Below are 18838 nucleotides of genomic sequence, written 5' to 3' on the forward strand. Positions count from 1 at the left end.
TTCCTAAGAGGTTAACGGGTTGAGGGAGGCATGTGGTTCAACAACCAACCAAAAGGTTCTGGATCCAAAGACAAATATGGACAAAAAACACTTTTTTGTAAATGTGGCGAGCGCTTATATGAGATCACAGTTGTTCATATAATGTTTACAATCAATACTGTATATGGGATTATTACAACACAGTTTTGTTATTAAACACAGTGTTCTTTGGTTTTAATAATTCCTATTAAAAACTGAGTACATATGTGGATACTACATACAAATTGTTCTTTACCTGATTTCATAAAATGTTTATATCTACAATAAAATATTTGGTCATTAAAATCATTTTTCATACAAAGGCACAAGTTTGGTTAATTGAAAAAGTGAGTTGTGAAATAGATCTTTGGATTTTGAGGTGTTCAGGAAAAACATGTTGATGGTCATTGTTTGCTTAAGAGTTCAAGGTGACCCTGAATGATCTCCTGAACTGCTGCGGGATTATCCAGCGTGCTGAGGTCACCCAGACCGTTGGAGTCGCGCTCCACGACTTTGCGCAGCACCCGCCGCATTATCTTCCCGGAGCGTGTCTTTGGCAGATGCTGGACAAACTGTGACGACGATCAAAGAATGGACAAGTTATTACGTAAAGTCAGTCTTAAATGTCAGTTTGTCTATCTATCTTATTTAAAGTCAGCGGGGCAGAATTTACCTGGATGAAGTCCGGACAGGCGTACTTGGCGATTTTTGTAGACACTATATTGTTTAGCTGCCTGGACAAGTTGGCCTCCTGCTCGTCGATGTTCTTTTTAAGCACCACAAAGGCATATACACCTGAGGAGGCGAGAGAGAAACGTGTTTATAGGTCCTTGTAAAACACAACATTTTTTTGAACCAATTGACACTTGTGTTGCTCACCTTGGCCTTTGATGTTATGCGAGTATCCAATGACGGCAGATTCAGCCACTGCAGAGCACTGATTCTGTTACAGAAATCACAATCAGGGTCATCTCTACATTTTATAGTTTAACTTCTACAGTTTTAGAAAATATATGTCTCTTTCGTTAAACATTTAGGGGAAAGACAATGAAACTGAGATATCTTCAACACTTCATAGATGTCCTCTTTCTTCTTTTTTACTTTTAAATATAATTGTACTCGTGATTCTATTGCTTAACCATGTTTGGGAACACGGTTTCATATCAAACTATGAATATGACTATAATTTTGAGACACACTACAATAGAATAAATTAAATATTTTGAGAAATATAGGATGGATTACCACAAAATGTAAACATGGACAATCTTTGTCCAATGTGTCTTAAAAATACTCTTCAGTTTGAAGTTAAATACACTTAAGTTATTAACATTGAAATCAATGAATATAGCATTATTTATAAAGTAAAGTAGGTTTGACTGACTTGAGTCTATTGAATGCAAGTCATCGATCTTACCACCGCGTCCTCTATCTCTGCTGTCCCAATCCTGTGACCGCTCACGTTAATGACGTCATCAAGGCGGCCAGTGATCTGGTAGTATCCCTCCACTGAGCGATAGGCACCGTCACCGGTGAAGAAGTAACCTACACAAATACAGAGGGAGCTAGAGACTGTATAGTTTTCTCAGAAAACACCATGAAAACCGAGGCTGTTTGTTCCTGAACACATCATATTGCACCTGGGTAAGGCTGGCAGTAGGTCTCAATAAACCTCTGGTGGTTGTTGTGAATAGTTCTGGCCATACCAGGCCAGGGCTGAGCTATACACAGAGCTCCAGATGTGTTGTTGGAGGTCAGAATTTTGTCCTGGGGAAATCCAAAACAGCAAAATGTTAACACAGAAAACAGAAACGTGATAATGAGTTAATCATAATCAATGTAATTAGTGCCAATAAAAATAAGTCCCAGAATTGCACAATTAGTGTACATCTCGTAGTAACAGTCGTACAAAAATATTCCTCTGTGACACGAAACCGGCACAGTTGGAGTGTTTTAAATGTCACATTAAACCCTGTAAATGCTGAAGCTCCCTCAAATGCTTCTGTGTGTTTCGGTTGCGAGGGAGGAAAAGAGATCAGATCAGACACCACTCCAACTGTCTGCACAATCTGTGCATCGCAAGAGCGTAAGCAACCTCAATAGCTGTAAAATAGTGCGACAGATTTCTAATAGGGAGTTTGGCACGCACAGAGTACGACTGATGGGTGGGAGCAGGGTGGGTATCAAAAGTGACACAGCTGGTGACTAGTTTATAATCCTAATCTGACCCTCTCCTCCAGGCCGTTCTCAGCCGTCCGACACACACACACACACACACACACACACACACACACACACACACACACACACACACACACACACACACACACACACACACACACACACACACACACACACACACACACACACACACACACCACCTGACCTCAGTGTCCATGAGCACTGGTTTAATGCCAAAGAAGGGTCTCATGGCCATTCCTGGGACAATCTCTGCGTCTGGGTCTGATGGCCTTGGGGCGATGCAGATGCCACCTGTCTCTGAGAACACACAGCAAAACAAAACAAGAGCATTTTCACTGAAGGATAAACATGATTTTATTCTCTAGTCAACAAATTAAAATATAAACATCGAAATCAATAATGTGGAAATCAATTTTTTTTCCAGTTCTTATTTATGTACCCTGCCGATGCAACTCCAAACCACCCGGATCCTACTGAAGATGAAAATCTTTAAAAATGCATCACAAATACATAGTTTCGTTTTTCTAAAGGCAAAGCAATTTCATAAATGAGCTGATCACTTGCGGGTTTCAAACAAAAGATACCCTAACAACAATACAAACAAAAAAATTGTTTTGGGGGACTACTTATTGCTGTGGATGAACACACATTTTTGAGTATTTACAGCAGCGGGAAGGTGCATGAGGGACTGACTCAAAATCAACTTTAATTTCAATTTAATGTGCTGTTCCACAAGGGTCTATTCTTGGCCCACAGTTGTTTTCAATATTTAGTGTATTTGATCCTTCTCTTCACATAATGCAGAATCATCTTGTCTTCCCATCACTGTTATGCAGATGACATAAACAAAACAGTCGCAGGCTAAATAATATCTTGCCTGCGTCAGTGATATTAAATTAAACTGCCAGTAATAGATGCAAACACATTAATTACCCTTATGATACCCTGCTTTGCTATGAATTATATGAATGAATAATTCACTTCCTTTGTACCTAAATCGATGGACGGGGCTCTGCTGGTCATTCCTGGGTTTCAGCTGGTGATCAGTAATGATCGACTAAATCCTTAAGGTGACTTTGCTGGGTTTTATCATCCCATTTTTGCCATCTAATTGTATCTCCAGTGTTTTATGATCTCTATGTTTGTTTTATCAAAGCATTTTGGAAAGAAAAGTTATATATCAATAAAAGTTAATTTTTTTTGGAAGAATAGGAAGAGAAAAAAGGTAAGCGACAGAGCTGAATAACAGTTTGTGAGTCTGGTCTTCTCGTTGCTACAGATGTAGATTGTGGAATTACAGCCATGCTAAGTAAATTAAATGCAATTAGGTTTGCATGGATCTACGGGACTCTGGTAATCCGCGTGGTGGTGTTGGTGGCAACAGTGGTGGAAACAGCAGAGAGGGCCCGTTATAAAGTAGGACACAACAGATGATCCGACAATAGCATTAGCAACTGGCATCCTGTTCACATAAAACTGTAACTGTGAGACTTGTGGATGAGAGTGCCTCCCAGAAATAATTATAAATCTATTAAACATGCTTATTAGCTTCCTTGTTGTGTGATACTAGTTTTGTACATCTGTCCAGTCAATATAAGCTGCAAGCACATGGAAAAAAAACTGCTAGACAAGCTTGTAGCTAGTCAGGTGGATCGGTGGATTTATTGGGTTTCCCTGTGTTTCCAGTGTCTATGCTAAACTAAGACAACTGGCAGTTTGTTATAGCTTCATATTTAGCATCCAAAAATTAAGTGTCATATTAATCTTCACATTTAAGGCTTGCTTGAAAATAAGAGTTCGAACATGTACAACTATTTTTGTTCCTTCGTTTGTGTTGTTTGAAGCTACGGTGGTTCCTGCACCCTCTCACCTCTCCTGCCCGATGATCCAACACAGTATAGTATGCCAACAGCGGATCAAAATCATTTTTTTCTCTTTAAACAGGCTACTTGCTTCCAGATCAACCAAATGGCATTTATGAATAATGCCACTTAGCCCTAATTGAAAACACTAGTCCAGGAAAATAACATAAAAACATAATCCTTTTTACTGAAGTAGGGTATTTGGGTCATATCTGTGTCTGTAATTCTCAAGCTCATGAGGCTCTGATGTTTAATTATCATCAATTAATTATAGATTTTTGCCATTTGTATGGTAATTAACACGGATTTGCTCCATTTGGTCATTACTCAATCTAATTTAGAGGTACTGAGGATGAAATACATAGAGTCAGTTGGGTCCAGTGTTCGTCTGGAAAATGTACGTTACCGGCAAATTCAGCTGATGGCCAACATATTGTCATAATGTCCCATTGTAGGCGACATTTGTGGAAGCACAGTGGTTATTTTGGAGTCACTTCAGAGGTTATCTGTTGAGGGTGAAGGACAGTTTTTCTGCAAGTTTGTTATGTCCCACCGAGTGGAAATAATTATACTGTCAGAGAAAAGTATTCTGCTTTAATCTGTACAGTCAGTAAAGTATAATTATTGATGAGGGCAGAAAATATTAGAGTTAATATATTTCAGTTTGTTTAGAGTCTTTCTTGGCAACAGGGATCCATTTTGTCAGCTGACTCTTCTGGCAGCTACAATCTGCATCCTGGTGGGTGAAACCTATCCAACTGCAATGTTTGAACGTTAATAGGTGGAAAAAAAATAAATGTAACACCCTGTTTGTGTTAATGTTGCCGATTATGAATATTCAATTGAGATCATTCCACTGTTTTCCTGTGCTGCTCCTGAAAAGATGTTTAGCAAAACATCTGGTTTGTTTCTGGAGTCCAGAAGTATTCAAAAATGTCCCTCCCTTGCAGGCATGTGTGCGTATCCATGTGCATTAATATTGTGCACGCACACACACAAACAAACACACAAACACACACACACACACACACACACACACACACACACACACACACACACACACACACACACACACACACACACACACACACACACACACACACAACTGTTATGTAACACTGTTATTGTCGGTGGGAAAGCGCCGCCTGCTCTCCCCTTTAAGATGACTGTTTTAGTGCTCCCGGACGTGACTGCATTCGGGGAGGAGTTCATGAACTTAACTTCCTATTGTGGAGGCGGAACTGTAATTGTGCTGACCAGCCACTGAAGTAGACCTTAAAACTCACAGAACTAGAAATGAAACCAATATGAGCACAAAGAATGACTTCGGTACTACTGCTGGCTGAAATAAGGAACCAGTTTTTCTAATCGAGCTGAAACAGCACAATAATATAAAAAAAATGAAACTCTAATCTGGAGAGGACAAAAAAATGGAAATAGTTTACAGCTAAGCATTAAGCCAATGCATCGTTTAGTCCTTTTAACGTTTGTATTTAGCATGGAATTAATTAAATCAATCAATCTTAATAATCAATTAATTATGGAGTCGCTCATCGTGCTGGCTACAGCTTCTCAAATGTAATGAAAGACTTTGGATTGGTAGAAAGGAAATGTTGTTAATCATTGATTAAGTTTTATGTTGTTGTGCTAATTGATCAATAATGTGGTTATTAATATGAGACAGTTGGATAACAAATTTTTTCTTTTTCCTTTTTTTCCACTTTCAATTTCTGAGAAATGAGTGATTTTGAGGCCTGAAACTAGGCTATTGTTCATGTGTTACCTTCAAATTTTGAAAAGAGTATTGTTCCTGTACTGTACTTATACAAGAACCCACATCAATTTTGTTGAAAATAACTAATAAATTCCACACTTCAGTGTATTCGGAGTTACCGGTTTGCCACCAGGTGTCCACCACAGGACAGCGTCCCTCTCCGACCACTCTGTGGTACCACTCCCACGCTTCGGTGTTGATCGGCTCCCCCACTGCAGACAGACAAGTGCATCTTAAATCATATGATGGCATTAGATGTTGGTTTTGTTTTTCTGTAAAATCATTTTTTGTTGTTGTTGGTTAGGAGGAGGATTTAAAGTTCTGATGTTAAGCTTCGTGTGCATTGGACTTAAGACTCATGTTTCAATGAGACGTGTGTGTTCCTGCTTTGCTTTGGACACTGAGGGACACTCAGGCACGTTGAAATAACAGCCCATCTTGACTTTGAGTATACATTAGGTATGTAACACGTGTGTCCTTATAGGAAAGGAATTCTTCTTATAATGCTCCACTAAAGGACACAAACACTTTACACACCAGAGGGTAGTCCTACATGTGATTTTGTCCTGTGTTCTATGTACAATCTGTATGTACATGACACACTGCCTTAAATTATTTGACATATCAAAGTGAAAATGGAAATTATATGCAAACAAAAGTAACCGCTTCACTCAGATTGCAGCTGCAAGATTACAAAACTCTGAGAGAGACGCTCTAAAAAACATGCTGTACGTAACATCAGCTTTCATGAACTTGTAGTTGTTATGCCTTCATGCATGTCCCAGGCTCGTGAACACGATATCTGAGGAACGCTTTTAGGGAAGTTCTTCAGTAGTCATAAGTCACACATCGGTCAAAAGTCAACCTCATGTCTATCCCATTTTCCAGTCCCGTTCTTACGAATATGATACCTCACGAACACCTTGAGGGACTTTCTTCAAATTTGGCACAAATGTGAACTTGGGACTCAAGGATGAACTGATTCGAATTTGGGGATAAATTTGTAGCTTGAATTGCAACATAGTCATGTGCATTATTCAAAACATACACTGTTACTACAGGCTTTAAAAGTTCACATTTTGTTTGTATACCCAAATAAGTTCAGATAATATGGTTCAATTGTGGAGTAGCCATCTTGTACGATTGCCTGATTGCTTGTGTTGCTCCTTCGAATGTTGTTGAGTGAGAACCAAGTGGCAAGAAACTCGTACTCTTTCTAAGCATCATGTTTCACATACCAGAGCCGAGAGTTTTGAGAGTGGAGCGGTCGTATGTTTTCACCCACTGGTCTCCGTACTTGAGTAGCAGGCGGATTGCCGTGGGAGCCCCGTAAAACTGGTTGATCTTAAGTCTCTCAACCATGTCCCAATATCTTCCTGTGAAAAAGAAAACGTGTTTACATTACAATGGTTTAAAGAGATATTCTACCATATGTTGAGGTGAAACTGAAAATCTTAAATCTGAATCAGAAATTAGAGATTAAAATTTAAACCTGAGAACTAAAGACTTGAACTGCAGAGGGCTTTTAGCCTTTAATGTGCTGCTGTTTCCCTTTAACAATAACAGGGAGTGGGTGACGGTGGTCTTGGCTGCTGTGTATACAGAAGCTGCTAATTTTAGTGTGGAAAGTATGGCCAAGTTCAACAGTTATTCATAGACAGAGATACAAGCAGAGTTCGTGGAAAAGACGGGGTAACTGAGTATGTGCCAATACACTTCATACACAACACAAGCATCCTAAAAGATGTCTCTGTAATAATACCATGAGAACTAATAGACATCTACTTATTTAAATAAATGAGTCAGAGGATTTACTGTGTAAGTGTGTAAGTGGAGGCGTTCTTTTGTAATGTAATATTGTAATATTTGTTCCTGTAAATTATGTTTGTCCAAAAAAGGGGAAGTAGAGGGTCTTATTTTATTTTAGGTCTTAGGACTTTTTTTAAATTTATTTTTGTATGCAAACAGTGCTGAAGTCTTTCGGTGTTTCCATCAAATAAAATGTTTACCTCCACAATCAATAACAAATTACTCGCAGCCACTGAGATGCTTTGATTAATATTATAATCTCTTATTTGCATATGAGGAATCTTAGAGCATCATGACGGTGTTATTAAAATCCAGTCCAGCTGCTGGCGTTCATACCTGGGTCGGGGTAAATGGGAGTGCTCTCAAACAGGACAGTGGTTCCTCCGTTGACTAGAGGCCCGTAGACGCTGTAAGTGTGTCCTGTTATCCAGCCAATATCTGCCATACAGCCAAACACATCTCCGTCGTGGTAGTTGAAGACATACTGGTGATGAGAAGGAAACATTAATCGGATAAAAACAAACACAGATTACCATTATAGAAACTAAATTTGTAATCAATATGCTTAGAGTTGTGCTTCAGAGATTGACTGATGGTATGTTGTTCCATTTTATGCTGGTAATAACCCTTTTAAGCTGTGCATGCATGCAGCTATAAATACATCTTGAGCTCACTGCATTACATAAAACCCATCGCGCAAAAAGTGGAGGAAACTCCTTCTGTAATCTGCCGTGATCAGGCTGCAGATGCTCACACACAGGATTATGGATCGCAGTTTGGCCGTCCGTGGCCTTCGCTGGCGTACAGCAGCAACACACTGTATGTCGAGAAAATAAAAAAAAAGTCTGATCTGTGACTTTTGGTGGTCGCTGTTTACCCTGTGTGTGAGTGCAGCATACAGCAGGTATCCAGCCTGAGTGTGGACCAGGCCTTTGGGCTTCCCTGTGCTGCCTGATGTGTAGAGCAGGAACAAGACGTCCTCGCTGTTCATGGCCGCAGGCTCACACACCACGTCCTCCTTTAGCATCTCCTGCACAACGCATCAATTAGCACAGCAATAGAACCACAACTGAACAACCTTCATTGATTTTTCTTGTACGACGTAGATGGACGGCGCACGTGATATAACCTTCGAAGACGTAAACGGAGAAACTAATAAATTAACATTCAGGCTAAAATAATTAGTTGACGGCAGTTTTAATTGTATATCACACGATTTTCCTCGGCAGGTTACGTTTACTCAGATGTATTGGAAGTGAAATTTCCATTTTTGTGTCAGCTAATACACCTCATGGTGAGATGATTCTGTCGACAGCTGCTTCGAAAGCACTTTAGAAATAAACTGATTAGCTGCTTGGTTATTTTCTAAGTACTTTATTGAGCAACAAATACCAAACTTTCCACAAAATCGTTCGTCATCTTAGCAAAAAGTTTGTTTTGTATGAGACATTTTCAATGAGTGCTGATTGGTTCTCTCCTCTCTCACCTCCTCCATGGCGATGTCCTTTGCTGTCATGGCGACCTGCTTTTCTGTTCTCATAGCAACAAACACCTGCTGAACTGTTGGACAGCTCTGCACCGCTTTGTCCACCGTCTTCTTCAGCTCTGCGACCTTTCCGGCCCTGACGCCCTGGTTCACTGTGATGACGGTGCTGGACTGAGCTACAAATGGGATGCGAATGAGAATTAAAACTTTTTTTTTTTTTTTTTTAAGTGACTTCAAGTTTCTTTGCTTTTTAATTAAATTACATTTTCAATTTAAATCCATCTTCTTTAGTAAATGCTACATAACTGTGACAGATAAAAGTTACCTGTTTTAGTATTTCACAAAATACATTAAAGACAATAGAGTTTAACAAACGTTCGCTCTGATAAATGGGAGGATTCGATCGTAAATTACAACTACAGTCAGTACAAAAAACACAGTAGTTTGGTGCGAAGTTGGCCTGTACTCATTGTTAATTTTCCTACCCTCATAGCGACCAATACATTCATAAAGAAATGCAGAAAATCGATGCAAATCTAAAATAAAACAACATATATTTACTCACATCTCTTAAGAGCTGCCCTGGTCAATATTTATACATTAACAACAAATAAAAATACTTTTTATGACATGACAGATGCCTGTCATAGTGACAAACCAACAAACATGTATCACCTGCAGTGACGATCTGGCTCTGTGGAGTTTTTTTAATTTTTTTTTAGAACCTTTCAGCTCATTGTTTTGGTTTTCCTGCCTGCATCTTTACTGTGGTTCAGTCTAAAAGCTCTTATCACTCTTGTTTAATTTGTTCTTTGGTCACTTGTGGGAAGTAGAAAACATTGAAACCACACAGTTACACCACCATAATGTTGGCAAACAGCTCGCTATTTAGACACCAAGCAGACACAGAAGAGAACGGAGTGGAAAGATCGCTTTCCCAGTACATCCGACAGGTGCAGCTTTAAAACGTTTGTGACAATCACCGTCAGCAGTTCAGTCACCCCGTCTCACCGTCTCTGATTCGCTCTGCGAGAGCCTCTGCACTGAAGCCTGCAAACACCACGTTATGGGCAGCACCAATACGGGCACAGGCCAACATGGACGCCACAGCCAGAGGGCAAGAGGGCATGTAGATGGTGACGCAGTCCCCCCTCTTCACGCCACGACGACGTAGCAGGTTGCCCACGCGACATGTCAACTCCAGCAGCTCTCTGCAAGGACAGGAATGAACTACCTCAGAAGGAAGTAACATCAATATCAATGCAACGCTAACTCCAAACTACTGACCTGTAAGTGTACTTGACCTCTGACCCCCTTTCATCTCTCTCCCAGATCAAGGCCACCCTCTCAGGACAGGTGTGCACGTGACGGTCCAGGCAGTTCACTGCAGAAAGACAACACATAAACAGAGATGGAAACTGTCATCAGAGTGCTCATCACTACATGTTTCCTTCAAGGTATCCTTTGACTAGATGAGGTCATAGTGACTGGTTTAAATGGTGATGCCTTCACTGTCTCTGGACGAGTGTTTCAAAAAACAAAACATGGAAAACTGTTAGTAAACCTGCCTAAAATGCAGATCTATTTCCACACATCTGATTACTGGTCATGTACTATTTAAATGTGATGATAACCTTACCGGACACGTTCAGCTTTCCTCCCGCAAACCACTTTATCTTGCCCCGGCTCAGGTCACAGTCCTGGACCGTGTGGAAAGGACTGATCCAGCTGAGCCTGTGGCGCGCCACCGCGGCCCAGAAGCGCTCACCGTTGGAGACGGAAAACTCCTGCAGCGCGGCGCGGCTCGACACTCCTTCAAAGCCCGCAGCCTCCGGCATGAACGCCGCTGCGTTGCATCTACCTCTCCGACCCCAAACACGGAAACAACATGTGAAGAGCCGACGGCTGAAGAAAGCAGCGATGTACTTCGAAGTGCACCCGTAAGGCAGCCGCATACTGTCAGTGGAAGTCCTCCGTGCCGTCCGAAATATGATTGCAAACCATTTCCGTGACTGTTAAGCGATTATGGAAATAACCCCCCTCAGCTTTAGTGAAAACTTAGAAAGTCCGGAGAGGAAGGGCTTGAGAGGAGTCATCCTTTAAAGGGCGGTACAAAACAATATTCAGAAACTTTCTTCCTGGAAAGTGGTCTAAGCTGCGGGTGGACTTCAACATGTCGGAAAAGAAATTGGGCTACATTTATAACAAAAAACAACAACAACAACAACAAAGTACAATTAGTGATAATTAAAGATCCCCTCCGCGCATTTTCAGACAGATTATGTGCTTTGATTAGTAAATAAGAATATGCAGATATGATTATGCAAATATTGGTCATGTAAAGTTAGGAGGCTTGAAGTTTCCATATAATTTAAGTATCTTTGTGTCATTTGATACAGGGCTGTTTCTGGGTATTTTGGTGTCCAAGGCTAAACTTCCTCTTTGCTCCCTGAGGAGTCCGATTTTTTTTTTCCTTTCAAAAACGTTTGCATCATTAATTTTACAAAACCTTTGAATTTCAAATTGAACTGTTAGCAGTTTCACTTAATTCCGATTCACATTATGATTTAGAACATGACTTGATTATTTATAAGATTCAGACACTCAACAACTTCAGCATGAACAAAATAAAGAATATTTCAAAGAACAGTAGCAGTCCAGGTGGATTTACCTGCAAAATACCACTGAAACAGACACAAAACAACCACTTTCTCACTTTGTTCACTGCTGCTGCTGTTCCACTGAAACTTGCCTGTTTCAATTACATTTGTGTTTTAGTGTGTAGATCATAATTTTCCTAAACCTACTTTTATTTCAGTATCAGCTATTTAGTGCAGTGTCTTGTTTTTTTGTTGTTGGGTAGTTGGTTTTAATGCCAGGGGTGCATTTGGACATCAGTGACCAAAGCAGATCAGGAGCAACCACCAAAAAATGTCTTCTGTTTTGCGCCTTTGCCTGAAAAAAGCCCCGATCTTATTTTAAAAATCCGTTTTTAAGGGTTCCCGAGGAATCGTCCCCTCCTCAGCTGATGAACGCCGTGTTAAACTCTGCTGATTGATGCTCAGTCATCACAGCGAGGCAACAAAAAGAAAAACATTTGAGTGGATGTGGATTTAAATAGCAGTAACTTTTAATTATACTACGGTTACATTTATACAGAGACAAACAGATAAAGGGTTAACTTCATAGCACAGTATTAACTATTGAACATTTTCAATATGTACATCACAATAATTTGAACAGCTGAAAAAAAAAAAAAAAGTTTAAGGTTTATAATTTCTTCACAGGATATTTGTACCAACTATTTTGAGTGGTAGCCATGATAGCTCCCAGCGGTTACCCAGCTGAAGTCTGTCATCACAGTCAGATGTCAAATTAAGCACCTTATAGCACCTTGTTTAAGATACTTGTTGTTTGGAGGGCTTGAGTGCAGGTTCCTCTGTTAAATAAACATTTCTCTATAATGCATCTCTGCTCCAACTATCCATATAAAAAAAAAATTGGTTCGTCACATAAAAAGCTGCCATGTCACAGAGTCTGTAAGTTTTATGTATATTTAAAGAAAATAAATATATACTCTAATGCAGCTCCAAGTCAGAACATCGGCTAAAATTCAGGGAAACATTTCTGTGCTTCAGCCTCCTCCACTTGATTACAGAAGGAGACGTGAAAATGTATTGTGCAGTTTCGGTTAGCTACAAATATTTCCACTCAAAGAGGAGAAATTATATAATTGGTTGAATTAACGAACTTCAGTCAGTGGGGGCAAAGAACCCTTTTGTTTCAGAGCCGAAGTTACCCGACGGGTACGTTTAAGTGACGGTGTGATACAGTTCAACAGTTTATTTTGTACCAAGGTTCAATTAAACCAATAAAACGAGATCTCTGCCGCTAAGAAGTGTTTGCAAGCTCCACTCTGCAGGTATTTCGCCATCAGTCTGTATCCTGTGGCCTTTTTCTGTTACTCTTTTCCACCTCTGTTTCCTGCTCCGTCACCTGATCCTCAGCCTCCTCTTGATGTGCTGTGTGGCTGTTTGTTCTGTCAGAAACTGTCCCGAGCATCTTGGCGCTGTGCTCCTGCGCCTTCGCTCGCAGTGCGGCGATGCTGTTCTCCCTCAGTTCCTCTTTAGAAATTGGTGAATTAGAGTCTTTGCTAAGTTTGTGCTTTTCTTCCTCTATCATTTTGTCCACTGTTGTCTCCTGTGCCGGAGGTGGTGGAGCTGGAGGTGGAGGAGTCACGCTGCTGGCTTTTCCTGGACAGGTGTGTGTAGTTTCAGATTTCTTGTGCATACCTGGATGAGAAAAAAAAAAAACCTGTATGTTTAAAAATTAAACTTTTTTAAATTAGATCATGTAAAAATATGGGTGTAAAGAATTTAAGTACTTTAATGTCACAAATCTCAAACTCAATTTGATGCCCTGAGGTGTTTGACATTGAAAGAGTGGAAGAGAATGAAGTCAGCAGGGATAGATATGGTGAATAGGACCTCTTATTCAATTAGACCCACCTAATTGATTTAAACAAATCAATTGACATGAGGCGAGAGGTCAGATTTCGTCTAATCTGTCCTGATGAAGTAGGATTATCACTGTATTGACAGGTACATTTTAATGACATGCTGATGCCTTTATTGGCTCCTGATGCGAGTCAGGCTTAACCCTCACTTCCTGTTAGGATACAGCTTAATCTCAGCCCTCAAACACAATCAGGTAACCTGAGAAAAAAAAAGTGTTCCAGTATGAATGTCAGGGCTTTCTTTGGATCTACAATTTTGCATCAAAAATATGAACTCGAAGTATTTTCTCAATTTTAGCCGGAAGATATCTTCTAAAGTTTATGCTGTTTGCAATATTTGTTTGCAGATTACATTTTTTCTTTCTCATGTATACAAAATGGGGCAATATCTGTATGTGTATTTGAGTTTCAAGACACTCCATGTTTATTTCCAACCAGTTTTTAGCGATTCAGTGATAGAGGATGGTGCTATGATTTACTAAGAGATATCTGTGTTACAATCCCAAGCGAATGAAGAGGTGTGAGGAGGGAGTTCATTCTATTTGACACAGAAATGGCCTTTTTCTGTCACAGCAAACACTTTTGTTTTTGTGATCTTAAAAGAAAAAAACCCACAAAAAAAAACCCCAGCCAATTTAAAAAGTCTCCAGTTGACATGACGTACTCCTTCTACAGTAACTTACCCAGTAACCACGGAGCGTAGGACTCTGTGATGCCATCCTTGGCCGACTTGAGGATGGACTCGGGCAGCGGGATGGAGTGACGGACCATGGCTCCGTACAGGCCGTACTCTGCCATCACACTGCTGCGACCCCAACACTTCTCCCTCTTCCTCCACTTGGCCCGGCGGTTTTGAAACCACACCTGGAGAGATGAAGGTCACATACGGGATTACACACAAGGAACACAAAGGATGTCCTCCGTAGTCTGGCCTCTGATTCGGACTGAAACAAAACATAACTTAAAACCCTCCCTCTCTGTTCATTTCACTTGGATATTTGAGCCGCACTGCGCAGAGTTTGACAATAGAAAGCAGGTCATCAATCACGCATCATCGTGCAACTACAAGAGTGATATGAAAAACTTTAAAAACCTGCAGTGCAAGAATGGACTTTTCAGGGAAACATCTCGTGTCAGCCATTTATCTTTGGGGATGAAAAATATTTTTTGCTCTTCGACTTTAAGTTTTACTTGTAGTGAGGAGGATTCACGAAGAATTTTGGGGGGAAATTTCAAGACCACTAAGGCTCCTTTTTGTTTCGCCACATTACAGCATCTTTAACTCGTATACAACCCACAGTTATTGCAGTATGAATATCAGAGGAATATTGACATCTGCTGGAGGCTTAAACGAAGGTTGTTTATGAGGTAGACTAGTTCTGAGTTCATTTATGATGGTCTTCACTCAGATTTGAGTGTTTGCTCGTGCGCTATTTCATGCTTCTATTATAGACGCAAAATGTAAGTGCTGTACAAAACAAGTCGGTATCAAGTGTGTAGAATATATTGTCTTCTATCAGTTGTGTAAGTGTGTGTGAGTGTGTGTGTGTCGGTGTGTTGTTCGGCTTCTGGCTCTTCAAGTGCCTAAATTGATTTCCACCCAGCCAGACCTCGTAATAGTCTCAGCACGCTTGTGAATATGGATGAGGAGAACAGGAAAAAAAAATGAGGATCCTAAAATGGCCGAGGAGGCAGGATGAGATTGTGGAGAATAGTGTGTGTGTGCGCGCCTGTGTGTGCGCGTGTGCGTGTGTGTGTGTGTGTGTGTTTCAGAGACCTGGAATTAAAAACGATCAAAGCGGGGCCTGGGAAGCTATTCAGGTAGATCTGACGATAACCTCCATCTCATAAAAAGATGGGCCCCAGATGAGCAATCATGCTTTTTGACAGCAACATTGTGAGTGTGCATGACACTGTGTGTGTGTGTGTGTGTGTGTGTGTGTGTGTGTGTGTGTGTGTGTGTGTGTGTGTGTGTGTGTGTGTGTGTGTGTGTGTGTGTGTGTGTGTGTGTGTGTGTGTGTGTGTGTGTGTGTGTGTGTTGTGTGTGTGTGTGTCTTTGCTTCCTATGAGAGGTGACCCAAGGGGCAAAGAGGCTGATTGAAAAATAAGTTAATTTCCAGGCCTGGTCGATGGGAGGCAGGCGCTGAAATATCACGGGAAATTAAAATGCTCATAGCAGCGAGGCGCAGCCCTCTGCTCAGCCGCTGACCTCTGCTAATTAATTTCTATGTAGTTATCATTTCATTTCAGGGCTGCGGCCTGCCTCGCTCAGGGAAAGATGGGCTAAGTTCTCCTCTATTAACTAATTACAGTGTGAGAGTGAACTGGCTGCTCGTGTGAACGCAGACGGCATTGTGAGGATGAGGATGGAGAGAATGACTGCCGGCTCGAACCGTCCGTTTTTGCGCTACAAATCTGACATCATCAGAATGGCTGAAAGTAATCTCATCCACGGGAAATATCTACATTATCACACTTTAATGTGTTGCCAGATGTGAAGATGTTCAGTGATTCAAAGCATCTTCAGGATTCAGAGTTTAAGATGACAACAGAGCATTGACACCCTAAATTCCTGCATCCGCGCAGACACATGAACACACCTGGATTCTGTCCTCTGGCAGCTCGGTCTTCATGGAGAGCATCTCTCGGGCGTAAACGTCGGGATAGTGAGCTTCATTAAAAGCTTTCTCCAGCTCTTCCAGCTGATACGACGTGAAAATGGTCCTGCAAACAAAAACAAAAAAAAGAACATATAAGAATGGATATCCTTTATCTATGTACTTATTTATTCATTATCAGTTAAAGATTGAATACATATTCTTAGAACTGCAATTTAATTCTCTAGTTAATAACTGCTGAACATGACTGCGTGATTATTTTTTGTCTCTTAAATTTATTCACCTCTTTATTTTTAATTAATTGTCTAAATAGCTGCAATTCATTGGGGTTATTTAGTTACTACATGCTCTACAAAATGACTCCGATTTATAATTTGAGTCTTTTACATTTTCACATTGGTTCAATTGTGTATAATTTAGGTGAGGCCACAACATTGGAAGGAAATACTAATTTTCTAATTGCATTAAATTCAAATTAAAGCCCACACTGTGCATTGTCTTGTAAAACCATATTTTTTTTCTCCCGTTATGAAACAAATACCAGTTTAGATGTTGTAATACAGAAGTGGTAGCCATATAATATTTCTGAGAGCTGACACTGTTTTCTTTGTTTCTCACAGAAAAATTTAAAACAAGTAAAATATAATCAAAGAGGCCTTTTTGAACCTCATTGCTTCATATATTCGATATTTTAACCAACAAAAATGGCAGAAATGTATCCCCATTTTTCCTTTGGGAGAAATTCTCTGCTGATATCATTAAAATATATATATATATATTTAATATATATATATTAAAATATAACACCAAGAGCTCCACGAGCATAACTAGGCCCAACATATGCCAAACAGGAATATCAGTGGTCTATAACTATCTGTACAAGAATATTTATACACATTTATGCAGTGTATAATATCTCGTTTTTATTTGTCGTTTGTGTTTTACCTGTGTCGTCTTTTCTTTCTTTTCTTGCTCTGACTCATTGATGATTTGGAGAATTTCTGATCGCCGGAGGAGCTCAGATCATCGGAATCTGTGAGGAAACATCGGTGAATGATGATCATCATCTTTAAAATACGACTAATAAATGTTTGAAAAAAAAAACCCAACAACACAAATATCGTCTACAATATTGTAATAGATATAATGCGAGGTAGAAAATAATCACATCTTTCTTTAAACTGTAAAATAAGTATAGCCTCTTTTTTCGCACATCCAAAATTAATCAAAATGTGAATTAAAATTAAATCTAAATGCTCCCATTCTGGCTATGTTGATCTTTTACCATTTGAAACAAAACTACTTTTAAACTGTTTCGCTCAAAGTGAATTTTATTTTAAATGAGACACTTTTCTGTTGACTTATGTTAACACAATAATGTATTGCTGCGTTCTTCTAGAGGCGCCAGCCACTACTCTATATTATAACATATTGCCGAGTAGAAATGACGCAGATTCGGACACTCACCGGAGCTGGCGGATTGCTGTGCGTCCATCTGTGAGTCCATGTGGGCCGTCCTGTGCAGCGGCTGCAGGTGCACATTTTGCGCCTCTGACAGCACCTCCAGAAAAGCGGGCTGACTGTAAAACGAGTGTATTCCCTCCGGGCCCAGTAAACCCATGCCGACACCGAGCCCACCGTGTCCCAGGGCCGACCTGGCGGCCAGGACGTGCGCCCTGTGCGGCAGAGCCTCCAGCGGCCGCCGCGGTGCCGCCGGCGGCTCCTTGTTGAGGCCGAGCAGCTCCTGGATCCCAAAGCCCGTGCGTCGCTGCACAGTGGGGGCCATCTTCCAGACCGGAGGCGGCTGCTGGGAGCCCCCGTGGTTCACGCTGGTTTGTGAGGCTGATTTCTGTTTATTCTCGGTGTCTGAGAGCACAGCCCCCTCTTTCCCCGTCATGGCGTTGTGATTCCACTTTTTTCAACTCCCTCTAAAAATCTCAGGTCCCTGCACGATGATGCTCTCTGTATCTCTGCCCGCTTCTCTGCTGCCGCTTTTTATCCAACAGGCAACAGGCGGCAGCCAATCACAAGAGGGCACAGACTGCATACTAAAGTTTCTGACAGTGCATGAAGCTCTCGAGCAAATTTCTGGCAATTAAATGTGACAAAATGTCGGAATATTTTACATTTTTGTTGAGAAATTGATGAAAATATTCATTTTCTTTGACAAATAGTGTCTTTCAGCTGACGGGGTGAAACCTGCATCAATTAGTCCAATTTTCAGAAAACCTTTTTGGTTTTGTTTTGTCAGAAAACTTTGGTTCTTAGTTTGATACCCAAAATGTATAGGCTATGAAACATGATAGGCTAATTGGGAAAACTTTAGGACACTTTCTCCTGAGTCTTTTATCTCCGAGTCTGAGAAGGGGAGGAAGACGACTTTTTAAAGATATAACTTTCAAAACTTTCAGCTTTAAAATTTCAGTTTGTTTAAAAGTCAATGATGTAAAAAAAATTTTTTTTTTTTTTAAAAAGAGCTTACTTTCACTGTTACTCTTCATGTTTCTGTCACTGGTTATCTGATCCGAGTCAGCGGCTCGTCAAACAGATTCA

At 40.5% G+C, this 18838-nt stretch overlaps 2 protein-coding genes across 2 annotated transcripts; both read right to left on the reverse strand.

Moving 5' to 3' along the window:
• Position 1: 1 nt before the first annotated feature.
• Positions 2 to 11216, reverse strand: LOC138619833 (acetyl-coenzyme A synthetase 2-like, mitochondrial). The gene is made up of 14 exons (XM_069696631.1): positions 10791 to 11216; positions 10439 to 10535; positions 10163 to 10362; positions 9152 to 9327; positions 8543 to 8695; positions 8002 to 8149; positions 7095 to 7232; positions 5976 to 6068; positions 2405 to 2517; positions 1659 to 1785; positions 1436 to 1563; positions 898 to 961; positions 692 to 813; positions 2 to 590 (listed from the first exon to the last, which is right to left on the reverse strand). The coding sequence occupies exons 1-14, from the start codon at positions 11104 to 11106 to the stop codon at positions 423 to 425; spliced, it is 2043 nt and encodes a 680-aa protein (XP_069552732.1). The 5' UTR covers positions 11107 to 11216; the 3' UTR covers positions 2 to 422.
• A 1868-nt stretch (positions 11217 to 13084) lies between these two features.
• Positions 13085 to 18182, reverse strand: LOC138619872 (visual system homeobox 2-like). Its single transcript, XM_069696682.1, has 5 exons — positions 17753 to 18182; positions 17231 to 17318; positions 16268 to 16391; positions 14351 to 14531; positions 13085 to 13443 (listed from the first exon to the last, which is right to left on the reverse strand). The coding sequence occupies exons 1-5, from the start codon at positions 18180 to 18182 to the stop codon at positions 13085 to 13087; spliced, it is 1182 nt and encodes a 393-aa protein (XP_069552783.1).
• Between the last annotated feature and the right edge of the window lie 656 nt (positions 18183 to 18838).

Source organism: Brachyistius frenatus, unplaced genomic scaffold (genome assembly GCF_029030835.1).
Source record: "Brachyistius frenatus isolate BFR_SWC_R1_liver_20210118 unplaced genomic scaffold, ASM2903083v1 Contig_21, whole genome shotgun sequence".
NCBI lineage: Eukaryota > Metazoa > Chordata > Actinopteri > Embiotocidae > Brachyistius > Brachyistius frenatus.